Below are 27,626 nucleotides of genomic sequence, written 5' to 3'. Positions count from 1 at the left end.
TGTCAAATACGGTGTATTAAGCTATTATAAAAAGGTAATTATAACCAAGTGTGAACATATATTGAAATGTTAATCTTCTCAGTTTCCCCAAAACATTTCACATTTATGATTGCATCCCCACCACGAACTTAGCAGAGAATCCTGGGTGGTCTTTCTTCCAGGTATTCTAATGAGCTTTGGAGATCAAACTGTATATTGCACTTTCAAACAACTTCATCTCGTCTCCATGCTACATCAAATGGCACCGCTACATATAATGGTATACATTTTAAGACATTTCTCTCTGCTTTAATCAGCTCAAACCATCATGTTCGTTAGGCTACATAAAACCTTTCCAAACTTTTCTATTATAATGTAATATATGACTATTCTATTCCTCAGAACCACAAGAAGCCAACTCTCCATCATTTCTAGATTCCTCCCCTCTCCACAGGAAAAAAATAATAAAGTAATATAATAATGTAAATGTGCATGAGTAAACATACTTTTTTTTCAGGACATCAGAATATTGTCTGTCGTTCTCATTTATTCATTATGTCAATATGAAACTTCTGGAACACCATAATGTGTAAAATGCAAAGTGAACCTAGTTTGCAAAATCAAAAATTTGTTTAGATTCAAATGTTCCTTATAGATGCCGACAAGATCATACTTGCCCCCAAGGAAGCACATTTTAAAATAGGTGGGGCTTTTTGCCGGTTACACTTCTTTGTTGTTTTTAAAGTGAGGATTATTGCCATGTCTTGCAATAAAAGGTGAAAAACACGAAGCTCAAAGGAATCAGGAATTCCACTGAGTGTGAAGGATGTTTCATTAGAGCCAATTGCTTTACAACAGGTGTAGGCACATTCCTAAAAGTTATGCTTATAGAGAGTATAACCATTATCCCTTTGTAAATGAAATTCTCAAAAATATCTCATTGTGTGAAAATGGGGCAACAGAGAGCTCTCTCTGATCCTTGCTATCCTCAGCACCAGTCTTCACACCGTAATATTAAGGCCACATAGGTATAACAGGGACAGAAGGCAGAATCCAGTCCTCTATGCCTAACATAGTAGTAAAAAAGGGATCTCCCAAGAGACATAATTTACACGTCTGGCAGTCAGCAGATTTCCAGCACACTTTCTCCCAGCTTCTTCTGTCTCCACAGGCTAGAAATGACCTAACCAAGTATAATACCCTGCTCTGACAGAGTGCAAGGTCAATTGTCCACCTCTCCTGCCCCATCCCTTCAAGAAGAAGGATGAAGGTGTGGCCTTGCAGGGCTTGCAGCCAGAATGGGCCACATCACACATTTTTAAATTATGATAAACAGTAAAATAGAAGTAAGAATTCTCATTTAAAAATGTTGGTCTAATAAAGCAACAAGAGAGGGAGAAGTGCTCCTTTAACCCAAATTGTGACCTGTCATGTTAATTGCAACCAGTGAATGTGAACAAACACCAATATGTAAAGCCAACTTGTAGCAGAAATAGTAAACAAGGAAGATGGGAAGATCCCCAGGAAATCTAAAGCCTAATGCCTTTAGTCCCATATCAGCCTCCTTGGAGGGGGGGGGGGAAGAGGTCAGCTCTCCTTCCACTACACTCCTGCTCTGTTTTGGCTCCAAAATTGTTAAACTGCTTTTTCACAGATGTACATTTGGCACGGATGTTTTACACCTTTTGTCGGTTACTTAAGAGGCACCTACTTACTATGGCCCTTGGTTTTTCACATTATGGAAGAGGAGGAGGAGCTCCTCGTTGCACCAAAGAAAACTAAGCTGGTATGGTTCTAACATCAGGACCGTGCTGTTTCAGACCACTGGAAGGGCCCCTTACTTCCTTGTACTTGCAACAGGCATTAAAAGGTAAAGGTAAAGGGACCCCTGACCATTAGGTCCAGTCGCGGACGACTCTGGCGTTGCGGTGCTCATCTCGCTTTACTGGCCGAGGGAGCCGGCGTTTGTCCGCAGACAGCTTCCGGGTCATGTGGCCAGCATGACTAAGCCACTTCTGGTGAACCAGAGCAGCGCACGGAAACGCTGTTTACCTTCCCGCCAGAGCTGTACCTATTTATCTACTTGCACTTTGATGTGCTTTCGAACTGCTAGGTTGGCAGGAGCAGGGACCGAGCAACGGGAGCTCACCCCGTCACAGGGATTCGAACCGCCGACCTTCTGATCGGCAAGTCCTAGGCTCTGTGGTTTAACCCACAGCGCCACCCACGTCCCTTCCTTAGGATAATAAAGTCTGTTGGCCACATGCCTAAGTAGCTCTAGCTCAGGTATAGAGAACCTGTGGTCCTCGCAATGTTTCTGGACTTCAACTTCCATCAACCCCAGCCACCATAATCAAGGTTCAGGACTCTTGAGAATTGGAGTCCAACACCATTTAGATGGCTCAGGTTCCCCATTCTTGCTCTAGACTAGAGACATATCCACCACAAAACCCTTTCTGACAAATACAAATATTCCTACTATACTGCTAAAGAGGCAGTCACGTTCTATACTGAATTGCAAATAGCATGCTACAGACTGCTCAATACCTTTACTTTTGAGATGGCAAAAGCGTGCACATGGCAAGTTTACATTCTCATTTATGTGCAAAGGCATTTCTCTAAAATTACCTCCATGAGAAAATCTAATATTGTCTCCAAAAGAGATATACGTCACTTGTTCCTTGCTGCACCCTTGCACAGTATATGGTCATATCGGTTACTGACATGTGTGCCAGAGTTTTTTCAAGCGTGAAGCAAGCTTTTGTTAGTTCATAGACAAATGCTAAAGAATACACACTAAAAAAATGCACTTCAGGATCCTCAAGCTCACTGACTTCAGTGGAATTTCTTCAAAGTTTATAGGGGGTAGATCTCTGTCCTAAGTTGTCAAAGGACATAATGTATTGAAGAAAATACTACTCAAATAGAGAGAGACTTTAAATTTCATGCAACAGACATGGTTTAACAGCATTTTCCTGCAGGTCTGTCAGCTTGTCAGTTTTTATTTTATTTTATTAAAACACTAAACCAAGGGCATTAAGTAGCTATTGATTTAACTTTATAATAAAATCTGAAATCCTGGCTCATACTTGAAACCTTCAGCCTTTATTATTTCGCATGACACTAAAGTCTGCTAAAGGAACAGAAGAAGCGAGAGGAATGAGGAGGGGGAGAAAGTCAGAACAAAAGGGGAGTTCAAGGAAGTTAAGGAGCCATCATGGACTGGCTGGATGCAGAAGAGTGGGGGGCAACCCCCCAAGGGAAGAAAGTTCAGAGTCAGGAGATTGGTGGTGGGATGATGACGAGTGGCCAGAGGGAGCAAACTGGGAGGAGGAGGTGTGGGAAGCTGAAGAAGTAACAGGGTTTAGTGAGCAGGAAGAGTCTGTGACAGACTGCAGCCCAGAATCAGAGGCAGAAGTAGAGGCTGAAGAAGAGGGGGCCTCTTCTCCTGCACTCTCCACCCCCCCCCCCAGTTTTCCAGAACCCACAGAGGTATGTATGAAGAGGGCACAGCAGAAGCAGGCAAGACAAAGGAAGCTCAGATTGCTTGGGAAGGAACCATGGGAAGGTGGGGACCTTCAGTCCTTGCAACTGCCTCACTGGGGCAAGATCTGCTGGGGAGGGTTGCTGTTTTCACCAAGCCTGTGAACTGGAATTATGCACATGAGGATATAATAAGGGACACTGGGTAAAAATAAATAACAGATTAAATTTAACAAGACCAAAGAAACCATAAAAATATTAGGCCAAGTAAAACAAATATACCTAATGGTTATTTAAATTGGGGGGGGGGGTTAGTTTTCTAGCTTCAACACACAAATAGTCTGGAACCTGGCAACAATTCCAGAACTCTTCTTCTTAGGGTTAGAGAGAAAATGTTTGTGAAGTATCCCTATGATCAAATGTGGAGGCTGAGAAACAGAAGTAATTTCCTTTGAGGTTGAATGTCTAGTCAAATTAGAACCAGCAAAGATGGAAGCTCTACTAACTTCTGCAGATCATATTCATTTCAACAGATGAAGATTAATTAACTCAAATATCCTAAATGATGCGAATGATGTTTTGATCTCTGCAAAAGAAAGAGCAGGTTTAAGTAGGGGCACTCCTTGAATGAGTAATTTTGATGCAGGTGGCACATGTAATGCATGAATGCTGCGTATATGCCACAGTATGCTAGATGCATTTATTCCTCTGAACATGGTTTAGTATATGTGGGAGCCACTCCAGAAGAACCATGGCAAAACACAATTCTGCATGTTAAGAAGGTCAACAGTGCTTTATTCAGGAAACAACATTTTACTGAAGAATGAACACATCTACTTCTTGTCTGTGACATGTTTGCATAATTCCATCCTGCTGAAAAACAGTAACACCTCTTTATTTAAATGTACCTTTTAACAGAAGTGCAAAATCTGGAGTGGAGAGTTAAGTTTATCCACACGTTGGTTCAAGAAGTGTGAATCAGGTTATTTTGCACAGGAATCTACAAAGTTCAAATTCCTCAAGCTCCCTAATCTTTTCAATAAATATACAGTAGAAGCAGTATACTTTGCTTCTCAATCTGAAGTTGCTATTGCTAGAGTGACTATGATTACTCTAGAAAAGACTGAATGGCAGATTTGTCAAATCTAGCAAAGCTAATTAGTCTTCTAAAGCAAACAAATTTTTTAAAATGATATGACCACAAGCTTCTTTTAGCATGTAAAACAAAAGGAAGAAAGCAGTTTACCAAGCAGTGAATGACAGGATATGATAGTAAATGATACAAGTAACGCTTACTGAATACAAAAAAATGTAACTATTTGGTCAACATTGAAACTATTTAACAGTTTGCTATCTCTGAGTAGTTGCAAACTCTTCAGAAAGTCATAAAATGGAAGCAATATGTCACTTATAATGGAGCCCGGATATTACAACCAGACAAGAGGTTTTGTTATTAAAACTGATGTCTGAAGATTTTAGCAAAGCCAATTTTTCAGACTATGGGAAAAGAAGATATATTCTGTCGCAGCCTTGAATTACTCTTCTTAGCAAGACTTTGTGCCGAATACAGTGGTACCTTGGGTTACATACACTTCAGGTTACAGACTCCGCTGACCCAGAAATATTACCTTGGGTTAAGAACTTTGCTTCAGGATAAGAACAGAAATCGTGCTCTGGCAGTGCAGCGGCAGCAGGAGGCCCCATTAGCTAAAGTGGTGCTTCAGGTTAAGAACAGTTTCAGGTTAAGTACGGACCTCCAGAACGAATTAAGTTCTTAACCCGAGGTACCACTGTATTCCATTCTTACGGAAACGATGCGTTCTCATCTTTCCACCCTTCTGCCTAATGTACATGTCTATGTATTGATAAAACACAATGCAAAAATAAGTCTTTACATGCAATCCACCTGCACTGTGTTTCATCCATGTTTTTGTCTTTTATCCTGCCTCACTGGTGTACATGGGCTAGTGCTGATGAATCACAATATGTATGAGTTCATGGGCACTGCTTTATTAATCCATATGAATATATGTGCAAGTGCATCTTGAAGTTAGGATAAAAAACTTGTGCATGTGCCACTTCAGTGATTCAGCTTTGATGTCTGTAGATTGAGGAAGAAGCCACATGGCATAGATTTTTGGGGGGTTGAGGTGACAAAGGTTTCATGAGGTCAGAAGAGGACCTATTGCATCTCAGCCCAGAATTCCTTAGACTAGCTATGTCCCTTTAGTTAGTACCCGGCAAGATTGCAATGGCAAAACACAGTAACAAGGTATGATAGATGTGTTTGAAGACAAGTGGGGCAGCTTCATCATGCTTGTCAGGGATAAGGAAATGCTTTATTTGTGCCACAGCAGTTGCAACAGCAGCAGCAGACTAAACAGTTCAATGGGAATAAGCCAGTTTAAATACTAGTACAATTGTTTAAGGAGATGGTGAATTACACTGGAAGTCTGCAATCTCGATAATGTTCTGTATCACAAACACAATCCTCTACTTTGAAGAATGAGATGTAAATGTGTTTAGTTATGCGAGCATCCTAATGCAAAGGCATGAAAAACAATATGACTGAATGATGCTACTTCTAAAAATGCGAACTGTGATCAAGTCAAAACAAAGTTTTATTTGCATAAAAGTGATACATGTTAAGAAACAACGCAAGCAATTCAAATGAATTGTCACAAGCAGGAACTGAAAAATGGTTTCTAAAATGTTGAAGATACACTTTCTAAAAGGCTATGCATTAGCTGCCTCCACTTCATTCTTCTGCTTAAAGGCAAGGGGGAAGAGTATAAGAATGATGACATGCTAGATAATGTGTTTTTGTCTCTGTGGACAGCTCTATAAACAAGAATGCTTTGCAAAAAGCAGGAATTTACATGTTAAAATCAGGCTCTGATCTGTCTGTATAAGGAGGACCGTGGAAAATAAAGTAAACTTAAGGTTTCCCCAGTTTTTCAGATTCTAAATTTCTACAGGCTGTGTATAAGCTAAAGATTAGTATACTGAAAAAGTGCTCTGTTGATGCAAATGGATGGGAAGTGCTTGTCCTTTGTGGTCGACTGATGGCGCTTATGCCCTTTTATTTAGGTAATACTAAATTTAGGTAGTACTAAATAGATGGTAGTACTGATGGACAAGTTTGACTGGGCTCGAATGAAATTGGAATAAACCAAGTTAATTCTCTCAAAAGCTGGTAGCTGTTAAGCTTACTTCTAAGCCAAGCCAAAAGGTTTTGCATGCCCATTAAATAAATGGCTACTGAACGGCCATTGATTTAATGAATAAGATGATACACAGTTGACACTTCAACATCCTGGGTTAACTGTGCAGGGTATGGGGACGGCGACTCTGAAGTACTCAAAGTAATCCATGTAATGAAAATATGTTGCCTGCCTGACATCTTTTGAAGAAAATTAGATTTTATTGACATTGGCCTATAGCATATGGATCTGTTTTGAATCAACAGTTTGTACTTGCAGAGTGTATGCTGGGCAATTTTTCAACTCAGCAGGGAAAGATGCTTAACATTAAAGAGTGCCTGGATTTGTCAGCCTGTGGTGCAGACTGTGATTCTCCTATGCTGACAGCAGAGCCCTGTCAAGCTGACATCTATTATTTCAAGGGTACACTGAAAGGCAGTCACCAACACAATAATTCTGGTCTTGTTCTAGAGATTAAGAAGCATCACCATTCCCCCAAGGAAGAATAGCTTAAAGCTATAGGTTTAATTTTCTATCCCTTCTTAGATTTTTTTCATAAGTAACTCCTAAAGTTAAGGTGGACAAACAGGTGAGTCTCCAGCTGCATTAAAAACTTCAGCTGATTTCAACAGAAACTGCATTAATGGCTTGGAACATGTAAGAGTGATTTGGAACAGGTGAGTACAGGCCTGCGTGCTATTTATGTTCTCTGGACTTTTTAAATATAATTGACTGGTGCACCAATATTTGTGGGCCATGTTCACCCTTCGCACTTCTTTGCAAAGCTAAACAATGGGCCATGGTGTTACGAGTACAAATATCTACCACTACTGTTTTTTGTTTGTTTTTAAGCCTTTAACAAAACCAAACAGCTAGATATGGTTGTTATTTTTAAAGAAACAGAGGAAATAGACAACACCATTTTCCTTAAGTCAGGGTTCACAAAGTATTCGTGGTCCAGCACAAGCACAATACAGAGCTTGTTATGCTGCTACAAACAAGAAAAAAAAATGGGGAGGGGGAGGAGTTAATTCTAGTCAAATGACATGCCAAAAGTGGAAACCGGACTGAACTTGTACGATGGTGGTTCATGCATACAATTGGATTGGTGCTATCCATGGAAATGAATAATGGTTGACATTTTCCTGTTAAAATCACAAACTAAGAAGGCAACATCTTAGAAACACTATAAAATGCAAGATGCATGTCCTCTAGGATCACAGGCACTAATTGCGCTCCATGAAAATTATTGCTGCACAGGCCAGCCCTAAACTCTGAAGCAACACTATTAAGTCCAAGGCTTCATCTACCTTAGTACTAGAAGGATATATAACACAGAATAAGGTTTACTGCAAAACATGGAACCTGGTCAGGATGATGATGTAGGTACTGTTTTGTCTTATCTTTTTCTTCTCCTCAAAAGTTAAATTCCATACTTGTGGCTCAGAGACTTTATCATACTTTATGTATATTTTAGTAGATGACTTTATGCATGTGGCCTCCAAGATGGCTAAGTATATGGTGTTATTAAATGAGACTGTCAGCAGATGTTAAGTGGCAGATATTGGCACCAAACAGGGCCATAATTGCACTGACAGACAGAAAATGTCAAGACCGCAGCTATCAGCTACATAGGAGAAAAATGAGAACGCAAAGAGTTTCAGACTCTGCCTGCCATCTTACTAACTTAGAAGTTTGATTACTTCCAAGATGATGCATTTACATTTGGGGTGCTGTATTTCTTCATCATAACAAGAGTTCAGAAACAAATGTCAGAAGGTGACATTTGTTTCTATAAAATGTTTTGGGTCTTTCAGCATGAGGAACAGGATGGGCTTTACCTGATGGGAATGTTCATCCATGACAGAGGTCTGGTTCACACATCACACTAAGCTAAACCACAGGTTAGCACAAATGCACAAGTATGCAGGTTTCCAGAGAAAAGAACTGAGCCGCTTCACTCCACCCTAGTTGTTCTGCTGCTACACTGTGCTAAGCTAAGGCATAGTTTGGCTTAGCATGTCATCCGAACCAAGGCTCATGGCTCTCCAGACAAACCAGAAGCTGTAACCAAGGTTTGGTTTCTGGCTCATGGTTGTTCCAGGAGACCTTAACCACAAGCCTGGGTTCAGATGACATGCCATGTCAGCCTGTGGTTTGGCTCAACAAAGCACAGTACCAAAATGATAGGTGAGGAATAAAGCAAGTGCAAACTCCTCTCCCAGAGCCCAGATTTTTTTGCACATTCACACTAAGCCATGGTTTGGCTTGGCGTGATGTGAGAACCAAGCCAGAGAGTGCATAGACCCTGCTCTCCTCTTTGAAGTGCTTTTACATAAGAAGTGACTTCACAATAGGCAAACATAATATAGTAGTTCCACAGCAAATTAAACTTTGACAGTTATTTTGCACAACCTTTCATGATGGGAATTATCCCAGTACTAGATAATTTCCCACTCAAATTCTTCAAGTATCTATACAGCAAAGAGTATAAGGAGTAAGACTATATATTTTTGCAATTAATTTCCTTAAGATAATGTTAGAGGCATCAGGTTCTTTGAAATATAGATGAATTTCAAGGTAAGACGGCTAGCAGATGTTATTAATGGCATATGATTTATTGTGACATGAAATCTGAGCCGAAACCATATGATTAGCTGAGCTTTTTATAACTTATAATTGCCAACTGCTGAAAATATGCAGCAGGACCCTTATAAACCAGCTTCACGATTAAGAGGCTAGAAATCCTGCATTTGCCAAGTGTTTGATAGCTCCTGCCATTTGTCTCTGCAGGCACTTAGACTGACCTTGGCTAGCCCAAAGCTGCATTCTTGCTATAGAATCATTCTTGAGAGAACCATTTTGGAGATGCGCCATTGTAAAACAGGAACTTATAACAGTATACAGTTCCACATGGGTGGTGCTAGACTTCAAGGAACATGTTCTCATAGCCCCAAAAACCTTGTATCACCACAATTCCAGCTTCATCTACAGCTGCTGCAGAAACCACACCCATTTGCCCTACTTCAGTTTCTTTGCCCATCTGGTTTCTTCATGTATCTCATAAAACATGTACTTATTTATTTAATGTCATTATACACTGCTTGAATGTAGGCCTCCCAGGTGGTTAACAATAAAAACAATGAAAACTCAATGAAAACAGTAAAATGAGCAACCACTGGAATATTAAAATAGTGAATATGTTAACTATCAACAGCAACTACCAGCAAACACAACAACAACTACTACTACTACTACTACTACTAATAATAATAATAATAATTTTATTATTTATACCCTGCCCACCTGGCTGGGTTTCCCCAGCCACTCTGGGCAGCTCCCAACAGTACACTAAAAACCTCAGACATTAAAAACTTCCCTAAACAGGGCTGCCTTCAGATGTCTTCTAAAACTACCTCCTCTTCCAAGATTCTCCTAAAAAGGAAGGTCTTAATGTGCCTATGGAAGCTGAGAAGGAGTTTCCTATACGCTATAAATTATGTTCCCTCCAGCGAGAAAGTCCTATTCCACTTCACTTCAGAAGCCAGGAGCATCAGGAACACAGCCTCTAGATCAGGCATAGGCAAACTCCGGCCCTCCAAATGTTTGGGACTACGATTCCCATCATCCCTAGCTATCCAGCCATGCAAGCTCACAGTTCAAAGATGCATTCCAACCAGACAGAAGCTCTTAAGGAGAGCCTGGAGCAGTGCCAGCAAGGAGTGTGGCCTGTGGAGAGCAGCATGACTGGCAGACAGGGTTGAAAGCCAGATAGAGGCTGGCAGGGGTATGAGGTGCAGAGGTGCCAGCTTGTGAGGGCCACGGGGGGGGGGGCGCAATGTCTCATGCGGGACATCAGGATGTCAGAAGGAGCCAAGAACATGGCAACTGTGTGGTTTCAATGGCTGGCAGTTCCTCTTCTTCTGCCTCCTTTTGGCACTGCCACTTGTGGGAGGCTGATTCGAACCTGGGGGAAGGAGCCAGCCACTGGAGCTGTGCCATGGTTGGCTCCATGTTTCACCTCTGTGCAATTTGAACATTGGGGCCCTGGACCCTCCCCCCCAATATGGGGCAGGGCAAAAGGGCTCAGCCCCCAAGAGCTGGTGCCCCTGGTGAGGTGCATTTGTCCTCTGGGCCTGAGGTTTGCCTCCCCTGTGTTTGTCCCTTAATATGATGATGATGATGATGATGATGATGATGATAATAATAATAATTATTTATTTATACCCTGCCCTTCCCGGTTCATAAACCGGGCTCAGGGCAGCTAACAACAAATTTAAAACAATTAATTATAAAAGGAGCATAAAATACAGTATAAAAAACATGAATAACAATAAAATTCAAAATTCAAAAATCAATTTAGGGGAAATAATCCCCAGGGCTAGCTGGCTGAATTGGTCCTACTTGGGCCAGTGAGGAGACCACGGGAGAATTAGCTGTGGGGTCTCAGAGCGGGTGATCTTCATAAAAGGGGAGGGGGAGGGAAGAGAAGGGAAATAAACGATCAGGCTGAATTCAAATTAAAGGCCAGGTGGAATAGCTCGGTCTTACAGGCCCGACGGAAGGAGGTTAAATCCTGAAGTGCCCTAGTCTCATGGGATAGAGCATTCCACCAGGCCAGAGCCATTACTGAAAAGGCCCTGGCCCTGGTGGAGGATAGTCTAACTTTTTTAGGGCCCGGAATCTCTAAACTATGGTTATTCATGGACCTTAAGGTCCTCTGCGGGGTATGGTATACCAGGAGAGGCGGTCCCGTAGATTTAACACATCAAAACCTGCTTACATAAATGCTAAGAATCCTTCAGAATTCCCATTCACCACAGCATTTGTGACAACTGGGGGAGGTAGGCTAGTCCGCCAAGTCAGCACTTTTAAGGATCATGCTTTCTGTTACAAAATCCCTACCCACTTCCCAATGAAAAATAGGGGAAAGAAAAAAAAATCAAATGAGAAACTCTATGTGTATTTATTAACACTTCCTACCTACCTCCCACCCCAAATGGGGAAACCCAACCAGATGTGTGGGATATGAATAATAAATTATTATTATTACTTAATTTTAATATAATTTATATTATATTTATATAAATAACCTTTGGAGCACAGTTCATGTGAACAACTCCCCCAACCCGTCCCGAGGAACTTGTGTAAAGCTTCGTTTTTGCAGATTTCACACATTTTTTTAGGATTCCTAACGACAGGACTATATTTGTAAAACGGCATTCAGTGGCTCTTGCGATGAGTATGAAAGAGGCTCCACAAGTATGTGAGTAGAAGCAAAACATAAGGATTCACAGCTGCAGCTGCCTAATAAGTGTTCTGCAATGCCTAATGGCAAAGTGTCAACTCAGGGATCTTCAAATACCACACAGTGCATCATCATCTCTATCACGCTGGTCTTGAGAGGCAAGCATTTTATATGCCAGAGCAGTTTGTTATTTAGAATGGTACCTACTTCAGCTACAATATTGGAAAACAACTGATTTTACTAGAAGGGAGAGGGGACCCTATATGTGAAAAGTTCATATAGACAGAAAGTGTTTGACGCAATCTGCTACCGATACTAGCGCAAAGAATGCATGCTGGATCTGTCATCGTTTGTGCTTCACATCCTCAGAGTTGTCTATTCCACACACAAGGCTGTACCTTTTTCTTAACAGAGGTACCTGTTTTTGCTTGCTAAGGACACACTTCACTTGCTGCTCCCCTTGCTGACTTGAATAACTTGAATCTCTCCCCCAACCCCTTTATAAAGAAGAAGAAGAGTTTGCATTTGATATCCCGCTTTATCACTACCTGAAGGAGTCTCAAAGCGGCTAACATTCTCCTTTCCCTTCCTCCCCCAGAACAAACACTCTGTGAGGTGAGTGGGGCTGAGAGACTTCAGAGAAGTGTGACTGGCCCAAGGTCACCCAGCAGCTGCATGTGGAGGAGCGGAGACGCGAACCCGGTTCCCCAGATTACGAGACTACCGCTCTTAACCACTACACCACACTAGCTTCCTTGTTGGTCACCTATACATATTTCTATAGAAGAAGCTAATCACAATTATTTCATGATCCTGGATCTCGGATATTTCACAATCCTAACTCAAATCCTATCCTTCTCTTTTCCCCGCCCAAGTTGGCTCTCATTTATCTCACTGTGCTTGGGCACAATACAATTTATAAGGACTAAAAAGAATTAGAATCCACTTCAACATTTCCAGAAGGAGAAGGGGGAAAAGGAAACAAGCCAATATTTGTGAATGGGTACATGCAAAGATCTGTTCCAGGGAAGTGAGGGGGAAACTGAAATGAAAAGTGACGAGTGTGCTGGTGAGGACACACCTTAATGAAAGGTGTACTGATGTTGCGGACAGTGACACTATTCCATTCATGATAAATTCATAACTTTCTTTGTCATGGCAGATGCTTCTTCGCCATCTGGAAAAAAAACCAGCCTCTCTTGCTAGGTAAGGTGTATGTGTATAGGGGTCTCACCTGCTGTTGAACTTCTCTGGGTGTTTTTCTCGCATGATGTGAAACCTGTGAGCAATCGAAGCATCCTAGGGGAGAAAAAGAAGAGCAGATATCTCATTTTTTTGTTGAAATGCAAAATATTGTAAAATATTGTTGAGGTTCTTTTAACCACGTGAGACAAAAGACTCTCTGGGCACAATTTAGTTAGGAAATTTACACGCCACCTTTGAAATTAGCAAAACGCAAGAAAAATAGCTTCCAAAATAAAGTCGCCAAAATGCGCCTCACAATAACTTCTCTGCATATAAAAATAATAAAGTGCACCATAAGAATATAATGAACCACACTAAAACTCATAAGCGGCAATGAAATTCAAACCACTGTTAAATCCCAGGGCACATTATGAAGGCACAAGAAGCCTCCTAGGTAGAGGGATAGGAGAGAAACAAATAAACTTGTTTCAACCTGGTGCCTAAAATATAACCGGATTGGTGCTATGTAAATATGCCTCAGGAAGGAGATCCAGAATCGGGCTGCCACCCCTAAGAAAGCTTTATTCCTGCTTGACCCTCAAGCTGGCGGCACCAGGAGGCGGACCTCTGATGATGGTTCATAAGGTAACAAGGTTTCTTCTATAGCAGGGATGAGAAACACTTGGATCAGCAGAAACTTCCATTTTTGCAAAGCACAGTTGTCAGATTAATTAAAATTAGGTGCATGGTTGTGACCATCATGGATGCCTGGTCCAGTACCAGGCTAGACCAAGAGGTAGTGTGTGTGTGTGTGTGTGTGTGTTGCTATTGTCCACAGAAGCGCCATCTCCTATACCAGAAAACCTCTTGAAGATGCTGCTGGTCCATCAAACACCCTGTTGCCCAGTGACATCGCTGGGTGTCAAGATGAAAACAGGTGCAAAGTGGGGCTTCAGGGCATAACAGAGAAAGGGCTTCATAAATGGGGTTGTGAGCCTATACAGCATTACAGCCTATAATTTTGTAAGAAGCAGCATCAATAAATGTAACAATAGGTACTGACAACAAAAGCAAAAGGCTTAGCCTAGATCTGTGAGCATTTAAATAAAACCCTTTAGTAAGGGAGTGAAATGTTTCTGAACAATGTAAATTACAAAGCATTATTCCGTTACTAAGTTGCACAGTAAGAGCTGAGAGAATGGATTGCAGAACTATTGACACTGCATTTAAAAGGTGGGCTTGAGAGTAATGTATCAACTAAAATGATTCTTTATATAATTTTACTGTCCCTGCTAACTTCCTGATACCTGTTCTAAGATAAATATGTGCATAAATACCCTATTGTCAAAGGGATACTTAAATTAGATCAGTCATGACAAAATGGCTTGGCACAGGTAATTAAACGAATTAGTAAAATTTAATTTATAACAGAAGTAGCCAGTACCTAAGCAAACGACACGTGTTCATAATGTTTATCTTTCAGTTTAAAAGGACTTCAAGAAAACTCACAGCAACGCTAACATAGTAATAAAAACCCTTAAACCAATAAAAGCAAAAATCAGTAAAATGCAAATTATTTATTAAAAATAATCAGAAGTAAAAGTGGTATTTTTTAAAAAAAGTTTGGGAAAATAAAGACATTTTAACTTGCCTCTGGTCATACCCACACCAAACATTTCAAGTATGTGGCTTCAAATGTTCTGTTTATAAGGATAATCATGAAAAAGATCTGTGTTTAGTCTCAGAAAGAATTTTCTTACACCTAGCAAGTTTGTATGTTTTTTTTCCACCATCTGACAATGAAAACCGTTAGTTTGCAAGTTTCTTTATCTGTGCTGGCAGCCAGGAAACTTAGAGCTAAATTTGTGGCTCAATTCTGAATATTCTTTTTGTTTTTGTTGTGTTACAGCTAAACAATAAAATTAAAAATTATTGCTATTACTAACCACAATCTTTGGTTTGGCTATACTGCTAAATCAGGGATTGTGGTTTATGGCTCCCACCAACACTAGAGGGGGAGTAAGTTTACTATGATGTGCAAACCGTGCCAAAATTGTAAGTTTCATTGGTCTCAGTTAGCTGCCAGATGTAGATTAAGACTGAAGTGTAATCACACATAATTTCTGCCTTAATGCCTATATTGTAAGTTCTTCAACCAGTTTTGAATATTTCCTAGAAAATGTAGCAACAGAAGATTTCTGCTTTCCCCCCTTCCCCTCCAGTGAATTTCACTAATATCACATGCTATCTTCTTGTCTTTATCCTCAAAGTGGAAACTGTTAAAACCCATTCCAATAACTTTCTTTTTAAAATAAATATTTGCTATGGCAACATTTGTAAAATAAATATACATAAAATTAAAAACCAGGCTGTCTTGCCAAGCCTCTGACAAAGAAGAATGTGCATTCATAAAAATAGAATGCAAGAAAGAATCAGAGACTTTGCTTCGACTGGGAAAAGTAACCATAGACTACAGCTTTTACAGGAAGTGGAATGGTTTCGATCAACTCAAGTAGACACTCAGCAAGTTTCAAAGGATGGCATATTTGTACAGTGGTACCTCAGGTTACAGACGCTTCAGGTTACAGACTCCGCTAACCCAGAAATAATACCTCAGGTTAAGAACTTTGCTTTAGGATGAGAACAGAAATCGAGTGGCGGCGGCATGGTGGCAGTGGGAGGCCCCATTAGCTAAAGTGGTGCTTCAGGTTAAGAACAGTTTCAGGATAAGAACAGACCTCCAGAACAAATTAAGTTCTTAACCCAAGGTGCCACTGTATATAGTATTCAGATGTACCTGTTGTGACAGACAGGGCCTGCCCTACTATTGGGCAAAGTGAGATTATCAGGTCAGGCGGCAGAGACTGGGGGAGAAACACAGGCAACAGCCCTGGCTGTTCCTCCTAAGGCCCTTGGCCAAGCCCCTCTGCGGGAGGACAGCACTGTATACGTTAGACAAATTGTTATGGTCTCCCTGCTGCCTCAGATACAATGGATGAAACTATCTCCCTTCACAACTGTTAAAGTAAGATTCTGTTGCCAATCCAGTCAGTTTCTGTAAGTGGAATGAGGAGGTGACATCTCCCTCTTTTCGCCTCAGGGAGCAAAAGGTCTTGGTCAGCTCTGGTGAGCGATTACAATGAGAGACCCAGATACATTTTGACACCACAGCTTGTTTGTGTCTCTGTTCAGGTGCTTGGTACCTATGAAAACACACAGGAAAACACGGCCCAGCTGACGTATGAGCAACATCAGTCTGAAAAGGGACATTACTACCCGTGTAGGGTTTCTAACATGGTGATGGGAATGATATTGTTGGCAAAGTGCTTGCTAAGGGTGGGGAACATGTGGCCTCCCAGATGTTGCAGAACTACAATTATCATCACCCTTGATCATTAGCCATGCTGGCTGCGGATGATGGGTGTTGAAGGGCCACAGGTCACCCACCCCTGCAGTATGGATTGTATGATGCATTGTTCCCTTTAAATTGTTCTGTCAAAAGTGGGAGGTGTGATATAGCCATGCAGAAATTGCCACTTTGAAGATGGAAACGATTTTCACTTTTATTCTGCATGCCCTGCAAGTTCCCTGAAATGGAGATCTGTTTTGTTTTGCAGAAGGCAAAGGGTTTTGTGTATATCACTAGCAAATATTTGCTGCCGATTCTAAAGATGGGAAGGATTAAACTTTGTGATGGCTTCTCAATTCCTGGATTGGCTAAATTAGCTAGACCACAGAGAGAGAATAATGTATGGGTCTGGGTATATAAATAAAAATTGTTGAATAGAGAGGATGGGTGAAGGGTTAAAGTCAAGCACTTAAGTTGTGAAAATACCTGCACTTTGTAATAAAAGTAGTTCTATACCACACAAATGATTTGCATGCATCTTCCTGCTGAAACACTTTTCTGAATATCTGTTTTGACTAAATAATTTAGATAGGCAAAAACATTTCCCACTGACTTAATACCCAGCTTACTGTATTCAAAAGAGACGCTTATTATTTTTGTCATCTTGACAGTGGAATATTTTGAAGTAAAATGTTACTTCTATTTATTTAGCTGGCACGTTCTATTATGTCATGTAAAGACATTAATTCACAAGTTATTTGAAAAACATTTCAAACATATATCCACAAAAGCTTTCCACTCCTGAATCCTGAAAATAATGTGATTTTAAAGCATTAAGAGTAGAATCTATTGCCTTCACTGACAAGATTGCTCAAAAGGGGGGGGGGAGATAGTTTCAATAAGCTAGGCCTGTATTTATTTATTTATTACTGCCAAATGAATTAATAGGGTTTTTAAAATAGAGTATTTTGATGTATTGTATCAAAATCAGCAGGTAAATCTGGGCTTGTACTATCTTGTAGTGGTGCTGAGACACACAGATTACGTTTTCTGTTCAAATCTTCAGATGATCTCACCCAATGGTTGCCAAACACAATTCAATGCGTAAATGCAAAGTTTTAAAGCCCTGACACCTTGGGGACAGAATATCTGAGGGAACAAATCCCATACAGACTTGCCCACAACTGAGTAACATTAGGACCCTCCCACCTTGGTGATACAGCAGGTGAGTCAAAGGACAAGTGCACTAACTCTAGAACTACCTATCCCCAGAGGCACATATTGCACCATTGTTGACATCTGGTTGTCAGAGACAACCTTTTGCACAGGCATTTGATAAAGTGCTATTTTCTATGTTACTGACATGCTAGCTATATACTGCACTGAGGCTGCTTGATTCATGGAGGGACTATGTTATTTGAATTTCAGTTGTTATGGCATTTTAATGATTGTCTGATGCAGAGTTTCCCAACCTAGGTTTCCAGCTGTTTGTGGACTACAACTCCCATCATCCCAACCTAGCAGGACCAGTGGTCAGGGATGATTGGAACTGTCGTCCAAAAACAGCTGGAGATCCAAGTTGGGGAAACACTGGTCTAATGGGATATTTATGTGGAATGTTCTTATGTGATTTTTATTATATATGTAACTCCCCCCCTCTGAACCTCTTGGTGGAGGGTGGGCTTATGAAACAAGTGTTGTGTATAATTTCAAATTATAACTCACCCACATTAGTTCTTGTATAAAACAAATGCATGCTCCAGCAGCTGCATTCAACGGTTCCCTTACTCCAGCAACAGGAGGCCCCTCCAGGGAAGATAATGTTTCAGGGCAACCCAAGGCTTGGGACTTGAGAACTAGGCTCAGGGAAAATACATGTTGTTTTCCCCATTTCTAGAGTAAATTTGCTCCCTTTTCTCTGCCCCACAGGCCTTTACAATGTGATCTGCAGCCTCCCGTCTCTTAACCTAACCCTAAACTGTCCCTCCATGAGTCTAAGGCTTCTTTTGGTAGCTCTACTTTAGAGCAGGGATGGGGGAGAAACTCGATTTAGATCACATTCAAAGCCAAATTTCTCACAAAAAGTGTGTGTTAGTCAAAACTAGACACAAAACTGTGTATATTAGGAGAAATTCTAAAACGCTGAAGAATTTTCATGAGGATTACCAAAAATAAAAAGTAAAGAAATCACAAATTGCTGTAGAAATGTGGGGAACCAAACTTAAAATCGGAAGCAGAGAGAACCAAAATTGACATTCCTATTTAGAGTTACACATGTAACCTCTTTAACTGTGGTATACTTCCTTATAATCCAGAGTCTCACCTTCAAAATTTGAAACCATATGTTTTTTTTAATAAATATTTATTCAATTTTTCCAATTTTATACAAAGACAAAAAAAAGAAAAAGAAAAAGAAAAATATTAAAAACAAATCAATTTCAATATCAATTTTTCAATAACATATTTCTTTGACTTCCTCATACCTCCCCTTCTTGTTTTCTAGTTCAAATTGTTAATCCAGCAAATCCTAATAAATAATCGTTTCCAAAGAAACTTGATTGGTGTTCATCACCGTTAACATGGGTACACATTAACTCTTCACCAAGAAGGAAAGTGAGCAGGAATTTCATTCTGGGGAAGACTGGCTTCCATGGTTAAATCTGTGTTGGGTCATATTCACCGGCCAGCCTTAAACAGTGTTTTCCCACGGCTTTATAGTCACTTTAATTTTATCATCATAATCACCCTATCCCTTACATTGATGAATGAAATAAGGGCTGTAAACCACTTTACATGCTCGAAGTGCTATATAATATTAATAGCCATGTAGGGTTTCAATTATGATAACAAAGTGTTGTGCTATAAGCACAAATAATTCATAGCAGATATACTTTGGACACCATGTTATTCTTGCTGTGTGACAGGCCTGGCCTATAAAAACACATCACTTCTGGAGAACGGAGCTGAAATTCTGATCTCAAGGCTTGTTCTATTAACATAACCAGAAGTAAATAATGTATATAGCTATTTCAGCACTCAGATTGCTTTGCAATCTATATCTTTTTAATATCCTCACACCAACTCTGTGAAGTAGATTGCAGTTATTATCAGGTCTCAGAAGGGCAAATAAAGCTGGAAGATTATCTGTGCCTGTGGATCAGCCTGGCAAAGTCTGCTGAAGTAGTAATGCAGGTGGTCTCGGACCATGCCATGATGGAACCCATACTGTAATCCTGCCAAGTAAATCCACTCCTGAGCCCCTCCAAGTTGCAACAATAATGCCCATAGCCTGAAATAGGGATGGCTATGACTTTAACTAAAAGGACGCGGGTGGCACTGTGGTCTAAACCACAGAGCCTAGGGCTTGCTAATCAGAAGGTTGGCGGTTCGAATCCCCACGACAGGGTGAGATCCCATTGCTCGGTCCCTGCTCCTGCCAACCTAGCAGTTCAAAAGCCTGTCAAAGTGCAAGTAGATAAATAGGTACCGCTCCGGCGGGAAGGTAAACAGCATTTCCGTGTGCTGCTCTGGTTCGCCAGAAGTGGCTTAGTCATGCTGGCCACATAACCCGGAAACTGTACGCCAGCTCCCTCAGTCAGTAAAGCGAGATGAGCGCTGCAACCTCAGAGTCGTCCACGACAGGACCTAACGGTCAGGGGTCCCTTTACCTTTTATGACTTTAACTAGGGAGGTCACTGAACTGTGGAAATGGAATCTCTCTGGAAAAGCTGCACTAATTACAAGTCAAACCACACTCTATCAGCCCTGATGAAGTCTTTTTTTTAATTCAAAAAAACTGTGAATAACATTTTTATAAACATTTCTTGTAAGATGGGTTTCTTAAACTTGAGTCTCTGGCTGTTTTTGGACTACAACTCCCATCATCTCTGACCACTGGTGCTGGTTACCTAGGGATAATGGGAATTGTAGTCCAGAAACAGCCAGAGACCCAAGTTTGGGAAACCCTGCCAAAAGAGGTCATGAATCAAAGGTTAAACTGATAGTGCAGTTCTGGCAAGTGTAGAACCTGGCTGCTATAGACAGAGATGGGCAAAATTAAATTTCCCAAGACAGTGTGTAAGTTCTTTGTTAACTATGTTCCTTGGAGGGACATAGTAAGGGTAAGAACCAAGGCACGTTGGAGCAAAATAAGTTCAAATCTTTCCTCAAGCAATATCACAGAAAGAGTTAGAATGACTGTAATTTATGAATTATGAACTGGAAATTGAGCATAATGTGCTCTTCGTCTGTTTATTGTCTAAAATATTACTAGCATTAATTCCTTCCTTTCAAAACCAATGGTTTTACTTAGTGCAAAAGTGCTGTAGGGCTCTCTTTAACTATTTTAAAATCTAGGGATATTACTTGTTTGCAGTAATTTTGCTATTGTTGCATAAATTAAAAATTAGAGAGGTGGCATTCTTAACAAGCTCCCATTTATGCATTTTTCAAAGGATACTGAAATCTGTTAAGCAATTCAAGATTATAATTTCAGCATCTGAAACCTACACAGAGTAATTCAAACAAATGTTATGACATTTAAGATAATGAAACTCTTCAGTAATGCCAGAGTGTCCAACTTCACGTATTAGGAGTCAACAGATGTCCGTATACTGAACTGCCAAAAGAAAAAGTTAGTGCCTATTTTGATTAATACGCCGAATCAGTCCATGGTGTCTCTTTAAAACTGGCATGCATTACTTCAAAACATCTATTCAAAATCCATTCTAGGAAACATAGCTAGACAAAGTGTTCCCAAGACAAAAGGAAAACAATAAAGCACTGTATAACCCTTTTAGCAGCGTGAGCTGCATATTATTGACAGACCATTCATTGCAATCAGCAAATGATTAATTGCAAACTTGTTACTAAATTGACCACCAAAGGGAAAAAAAAGAACCGAAAAAGAGACAAGCTTCAGTATACTGTTAAAGAGGAGGAAAAAACTTCTGTTAAGAATGATTGGAGTCTTCTTGCAGTGAATTAAATTCTAATCAATACTCTTGTTGACTACACTGTGGCATAATTACTTCCTTAAATAGCATAGGTACCCATTATTGAGGACATTTAAATTAATATTTAACCTAAATGTATTTTTCCCAACTACTGAATCAGCATTTTCAACTTCAACTTTCACAATTAAATGTTCTGTTTATTATCAACTACAAGAGCCATAAGTCCCCGCTCCTAATATCATTCGCTTTAGGAGGAATAACTTATCTACCAACATTTAAGGCCCAACAAAGCACACAGAGACATTTAATTATTTTAATGTAATTTGGTATGTGGGTTTGGCTCTAATGATGGTAATGAAGTAAGCTGAATTGATGCTATATGCAGGATTATTATTTTTACTTCATATAAACTGTTATTATTATTATTATTATTATTATTATTATTTTACAAAGTTTATACAGTAATGTCATTTAATGTCAGTTAATGCATCCAACTAAATTAGTGGATTCCCCCCCCCCAAAATACAGAACATTTTGGAGATGAACTACATGTCCAGCAGCAAACTGGGATTATCAGTCCTGTGTGTACCACTGGCATACAAAGCAACATCTGAGGGGCAAATTGACAGACCAATTGGATCTGTGCTTAATCATGCCACTTCTGCAACTTCCTCCAACCACCACCAGTTAACTGGCAAACATACCTTAGAACCTCCACCTGGGAAGTAAGCCAGGGGACAGGAGAAGGAGTGGGAAATGACTAGCTGTGGCTGCAAAAACTGGGATTCTGTCTACCATACGGGGGGAGGGGAGTTCAATTTACATGGCAAGGGTGATGCGTGGGGGGATGGGAGACAGGACATTCCGCACACAGTACTGTACCCATGTAAACTGAACTCCCCCAGTCCAGCAAACTGCTGTTTGACAGACTGGGGAGAACATGACTGATGAGGAGGATAAAGTGTGTGTGTGTGTGTGTGTGTGTGTGTGAGAGAGAGAGAGAGAGAGAGAGAGAGAGAGAGAGAGATCCCCACACACCATCCCCACATAAACCACACTCTACCCATACTTCCCCATGCACTTCTTCCTCAAGCGTATGAGAGAGGGAGGGGAAGTATAAGAGAGAATGAATGGCCCAATCACCAGTCCAGCACCAGTCACGGCCACATACAGCCTACCCACATCTGCCTGAGGACCTTGGGGGCAAAAAGAAGAAGGCTGTACACAAAACTGAATTTTCTGCAGTATAATAAAAGCATAGCTGTATAGTGATTCGGTGACGTTACCTAGATGTCCAGTGAAAAAGTAGAGATGGGTGAATCCTGCAAAGCTTTCTTTGACAAGTTGGAAAAATACTCAAGTCTTGTGGTGGTGGTGAGAAATCTGAATAACTCTGGTTACAAAAATTACCACTTCTTTCTGTTTACATACAAAGTAATTAAACAGCCCCATTAGTGAAGTCTCAATTAGCACACATAGGGCAGGAGCAATATTGAACTGGGGGAAGAAGCCCACAACTCACAGAAAACCCATAGCATTCCCCCATGGCAGAATCAAATTTGGTCTTCTTTCTCTGACACCATGCCAGCTCCTGTAGCTATTTTACAACATCAGCTTACAATGAAGAAGAGAAATCAGAATGAGGACCACCTTTTGAGGTCTGGCTTCCTTCTATTCCCCAAAATGGCCCCATGCAGCATTTTTACTCTGCACTCAATGAAAGATAATGGAGCAATCCATGGAAAATGGGAATAAATATGAAAAATAAGAGCTTCTAAGCATGTGTGCCTCATTCTCACCACTGAATAATCATATTGTGTAGCCAGATATTAACAATTAAGGATTGGGCTACCTAGAAAAAATTAAGCATTGACTGATTGTATCTAAGTTCACATCAGCAAAAGCAGTAACGTAACGGTCTAATATAGAGCAAAGACTTTTTATTAACTGAGATACTATCGTATGTATCTGTATCAGGAATCTACATAAATGCAAATTTTAACATTGTCTCCATTTAACGAAGGGCTGAAACATAATATACAGCACTGTAAAATGTCCCAATGAGACTCAACTCTGTGCCAGATTCAGAATATGCCTTGATGGGAATAGTGTTTTCTACTCTCTTTTATTTTCCATGGGATCCTCTTATAATGCTGATACGTAAACCAACAAACCCGACATGCTATGTATATTGAACAGCCTCTCTGCCTACCAGCTGGCTTGGCTGTATGCCTTTCTAATGGTAATGAAGTCACACAGCTGCTAGGACAATCAGCTGGAGTTCAGATCATCTCTGGCTGAATGGATAGTCCTGACTGTTTTCTTATCAGGGACCATTTAAGTTGGTTTTAACAACAGTGTTGGGTTAGATAGGTTTACATGGTTACAGCAAAGTGACTTTTAAAAATGAATTTAGTAGAGCTCAGAAAAGCCACCCTTTCTAGCTTGTAAACGATACTTTGTGCTAATCAATTTATGAAGAATCCCATTCTCTTTTCAAAAAGAAGAAGGGGACTAAAGGATGAAAAGATGAAAAGCAAACTTTTATTCCTTCGAATGAGGCATCACAGATCAGTTCCCCAATGTTTAAGGGACCTCTGAAGAATAGCTCTATTTAGATTTTCTTATGAATAAGGGACTTGGGGGAAAGGTTGGGGCCATCTACCCCAAAACACCTCTTTTAATGCTCAGCGTGCATATGTGAAGTTGGAACAGTATTGGTAAATAATGGCATACTTGGCCAGGAAGTTCCAAATTCACAAAAAGACCCCTTTAAATAAACCTGAAATAAATTTGCTTTTTAAAATTGGTACAAAAAATTAACTATCGTTTTCTCCACGGAGTTTTAAATAGACATTTTGCAAATATCAACAGAACCATTCAATATCCACATTGCTGCACTAGGGTAATATCCATGGTCTGCTTCATCACTGTTGAAACATTACTATTCGTGATATGACACTGCTTCATATCCTGACTATATATCAAAGGTAGGATCCTCTGACTTGAAAGACCATATTCAACCTGGCACTGGTCCAAATTTGGCCTACAGGGTCATTTTCTCCGAGACATGCCTACCTGCCCCACATTTGACATCATATCTGGTATTAGTGTGGATCAGATAAGGACATAGCTGTGTGCTCCTGATGGCTTGTTGTCCAGCTCTCTCTCTTAAACACAGCAGAACACCAACAAGAAACTTCACATTCCACCCCGATACAGCAAAATCCAGTGACCAAACTATATAAATGACGCTATCCACACGGTCAGATGTGTTCATCAGTTTATTTCCCCCTTTTTCTTTAAAAACATATTTCCTTACAACTTCCTAATTGAATCTACAAATCCTTTGAGGAAAAGAAAGATGATCAGTGCTGCTTTTTCATATCTTAAAATAAAGGACATTGGCAACATCTCTCCTAACAGTGAGATAAATACCATGCCTCCCACAAAACCAAAATATGAAAAATCCACCCACATAAGTGATGTCATACTGACTCAACTAAGCATGCTCAGACTGAACATTCACATTCGGGGGGGGGGGGAGTTTCCTACAGGAAAGCAATTCCATGGTTATTAACCCCTTAGTGTCGAAGTCGATACAGCCTGTGTCAGTCTGCATTCTGGGATAACATCCCGGATCTTTCTGGCTGCAGCTGAACATTTACGCAAGAGTGCAAATTTCTACCACATCCACTAAGATTTTACTTGCAGGAGCAGCAGGAAACACAGGAAAAGAAATCAAATTTATTCTACACGCCAATTCGGTTCTAAGCCTCTGAGCGGAGAAACAGATCGTTGCAAACTTTTGGTGGTTAGTCCAATTGTCCGATTTCATTATTTCCTAATCAGTCAACCAAAGGCACCCACAACGTCTAGGTAGAAAAAAAGATTAGTCTTTCCTGATACAAATCTTGCAGGTGAGTTTTACTCTCTCTGTGTGTTCTATTAAAGGCATGATCCCAATCCAGAGCTGTGTGCTCACTCCAAAACACATACACAACCTACAAGAGGAAGCATCCCTACTCCTTCAGCAAAAGAGAAAGCACACTATTTGAAGTCATAGCAGCAAAGGAGTCTGGACAGGATGCAGAGAGTGGCGAGAATGACATACCAGTGAATAAAAAACCCCAACTGATTTGCTACACAGATGCTAGTATTAGCATTGCTGACCATGCATTTATAGAGCTGTAGCCTCCCTGTTTATATTACATGCATGTTCATCCTAAGGATTCACAATGTGAATATTCCGATTTTAAATATCACACAACTATGAAGTTTTCATATGATGGGTTGAAGATACCACCAAGTTCAGAGCCACGTTACTGCAGGGGCCACAAGAGAACCTTGTTCCAGGAGATGGCACATGCAATCTTTTGTATTTATAACTACATCAATTACTGTTGGCACAGGTCTAACCAATTTGTAAGCCGGCACCATGCCATGTGAGCAGATGGGATGAGGTAGACAGCCAAATAGCCACGTATGTGCATCAATTGTGGGTAGAGATGGCACTATTCCCAGCCATGAAGTTCTAAACAGTTGTCCATCCTAATCTATCAGGCTTATGCTTATAATGAATAATCATTATAAACTGGATTAACTTTCAAATTATATATAAAATATGTTTCTGTGTGTGGGATATTTCCTTGTAAAAAAAATGTAGATTATAATTAACTTTTATCGCTTGCAGATTTCTGTAGCAGATCGTCAGCCTCACTTTGTAATACCCTTCAGAACAATAAAGTCAGCAAAAACTCATCGGGGCCAGTCACCTGAGAATAGCTCTACTCAAGACCTGAATAACTAGCTCTGCATGCTTTCTTCCTTCTGTTTCCTGACTCCTGGAGTAATGGGGATCTAAGCAGTATAAGAAGGGGATAATTCTAAGAATGAGAATGAAGCACTGCATTGTCACCTGAGCCCTGATGAGGAATATCCACCTTGGCTGATCAAAAACATGTGCTTCAGGGACTTCTATGGCTACCTCTAGGGAGGATATCCCTCAAGGCTCCAGACATCAGCAACAGTCTACAGATGCAGCAGCCAGATCACCAAAGGAGAAGGACTACAGAGGCCAAGTGAGACATAACCTGGCTTCCCTTGGGAGGTTACACTCTTACCTCCCAAGAACATCAGTGAACGGATAGCTACTCCATTGCTTGCTTCTTCCACTTCATTCTTATTTCCTTTTGTATCATTTGATTACGAACCTTTGAGCTGGGACTGTCTTATCTTCAGCATATGTACAATACTGTTACATAAGTTGGACACCACCCACAATCTTTTCCAAGTCATGGTAAGATTCCAGGAGCTCACGCAGGGTCTGTGTTCCTTTGAGAAGCCAGACATGGCTGTTGTAGCTTTAAGAAATATGATTCATTCACATATTTACACCTGAATTTAAATGGAGGGACTCTAGATCTCAAGAGGGTCTTGTTCCTCACAGCACCAAGCTGCCTTCATTCAGCCTCCCCACAAAGGATCTGCCCTTTTTTCTCAGCTATCCTAAGCCTCATGACCAAGGTCCCAAACTCTTCCTGTGACATCATGCTCAGTTACTCCAGCAACCTTCCAAATCTCCTGCCTCTGTTCACAGCTCAGGGCAGAGGGGGAAGAACAATTTTCTTGCATTGCCAATGGCCTTCAATGGTTCTGTATTGTTTCTTAATGGCTCTAGCTTGGGCCAGGTCATTTTGAATATGCTAGCCCAGGAATACATCTGCAGCTGGTATTTTCCCTTCATATCCCAAATAATCAAAATCCTACAATTTATTAATTTCCAGTGTTTAGGAGGGTCCCCTCTCAAAACCTATAATGATACAGTGGTGCCCCGCAAGACGAACGCCTCGCAAGACGAAAAACCCGCTAGACGAAAGGGTTTTCCGTTTTTCGATGCGCTTCGCAAGACGAATTTCCCTATGGGCTTCCTTCGCAAGACGAAAGCCCATAGGGAAATCTCCAGGACAGCGGGGAAGCGCAGCGCGTCTTCCCCACTGTCCTCGGACCTCCTCCGAAGGCTGGCGGTGGGGCGGAGAGACCTTCTCCCCGCGCCAGCCTTCGGAAGGCTCCTCCGAAGGCTGGCGCGGGGAGAAGGTCTCTCCGCCCCACCGGCAGCCTTCGGAAGGCTGCTCCGAAGGCTGGCGGCGGGAGGAGGTCTCTCCGCCCCACCGGCAGCCTTCGGAAGGCTGCTCCGAAGGCTGGCGGCGGGAGGAGGTCTCTCC

The 27,626-nt window shown here is 40.9% G+C and overlaps 1 protein-coding gene across 6 annotated transcripts in view; it reads right to left on the bottom strand.

Moving 5' to 3' along the window:
- The window catches only part of DGKB (diacylglycerol kinase beta), a 248,765-nt gene that overhangs the window by 90,854 nt on the left and 130,285 nt on the right, over window positions 1-27,626 (bottom strand). For all 6 annotated transcript variants that reach the window (XM_083578600.1, XM_083578602.1, XM_083578599.1 and 3 more), the window contains one exon: window positions 13,148-13,212. In XM_083578600.1, coding sequence (XP_083434726.1) covers window positions 13,148-13,212 — 65 coding nt within the window. The remainder of the gene's footprint in view (window positions 1-13,147; window positions 13,213-27,626) is intronic.

The sequence above is a fragment of the Podarcis filfolensis genome, assembly GCF_964270895.1.
Source record: "Podarcis filfolensis genome assembly, chromosome: 12".
NCBI lineage: Eukaryota > Metazoa > Chordata > Lepidosauria > Squamata > Lacertidae > Podarcis > Podarcis filfolensis.
The sequence above is the reverse complement of the archived record's forward strand: the minus strand, read 5'-3'. Positions and strand labels throughout refer to the sequence as shown.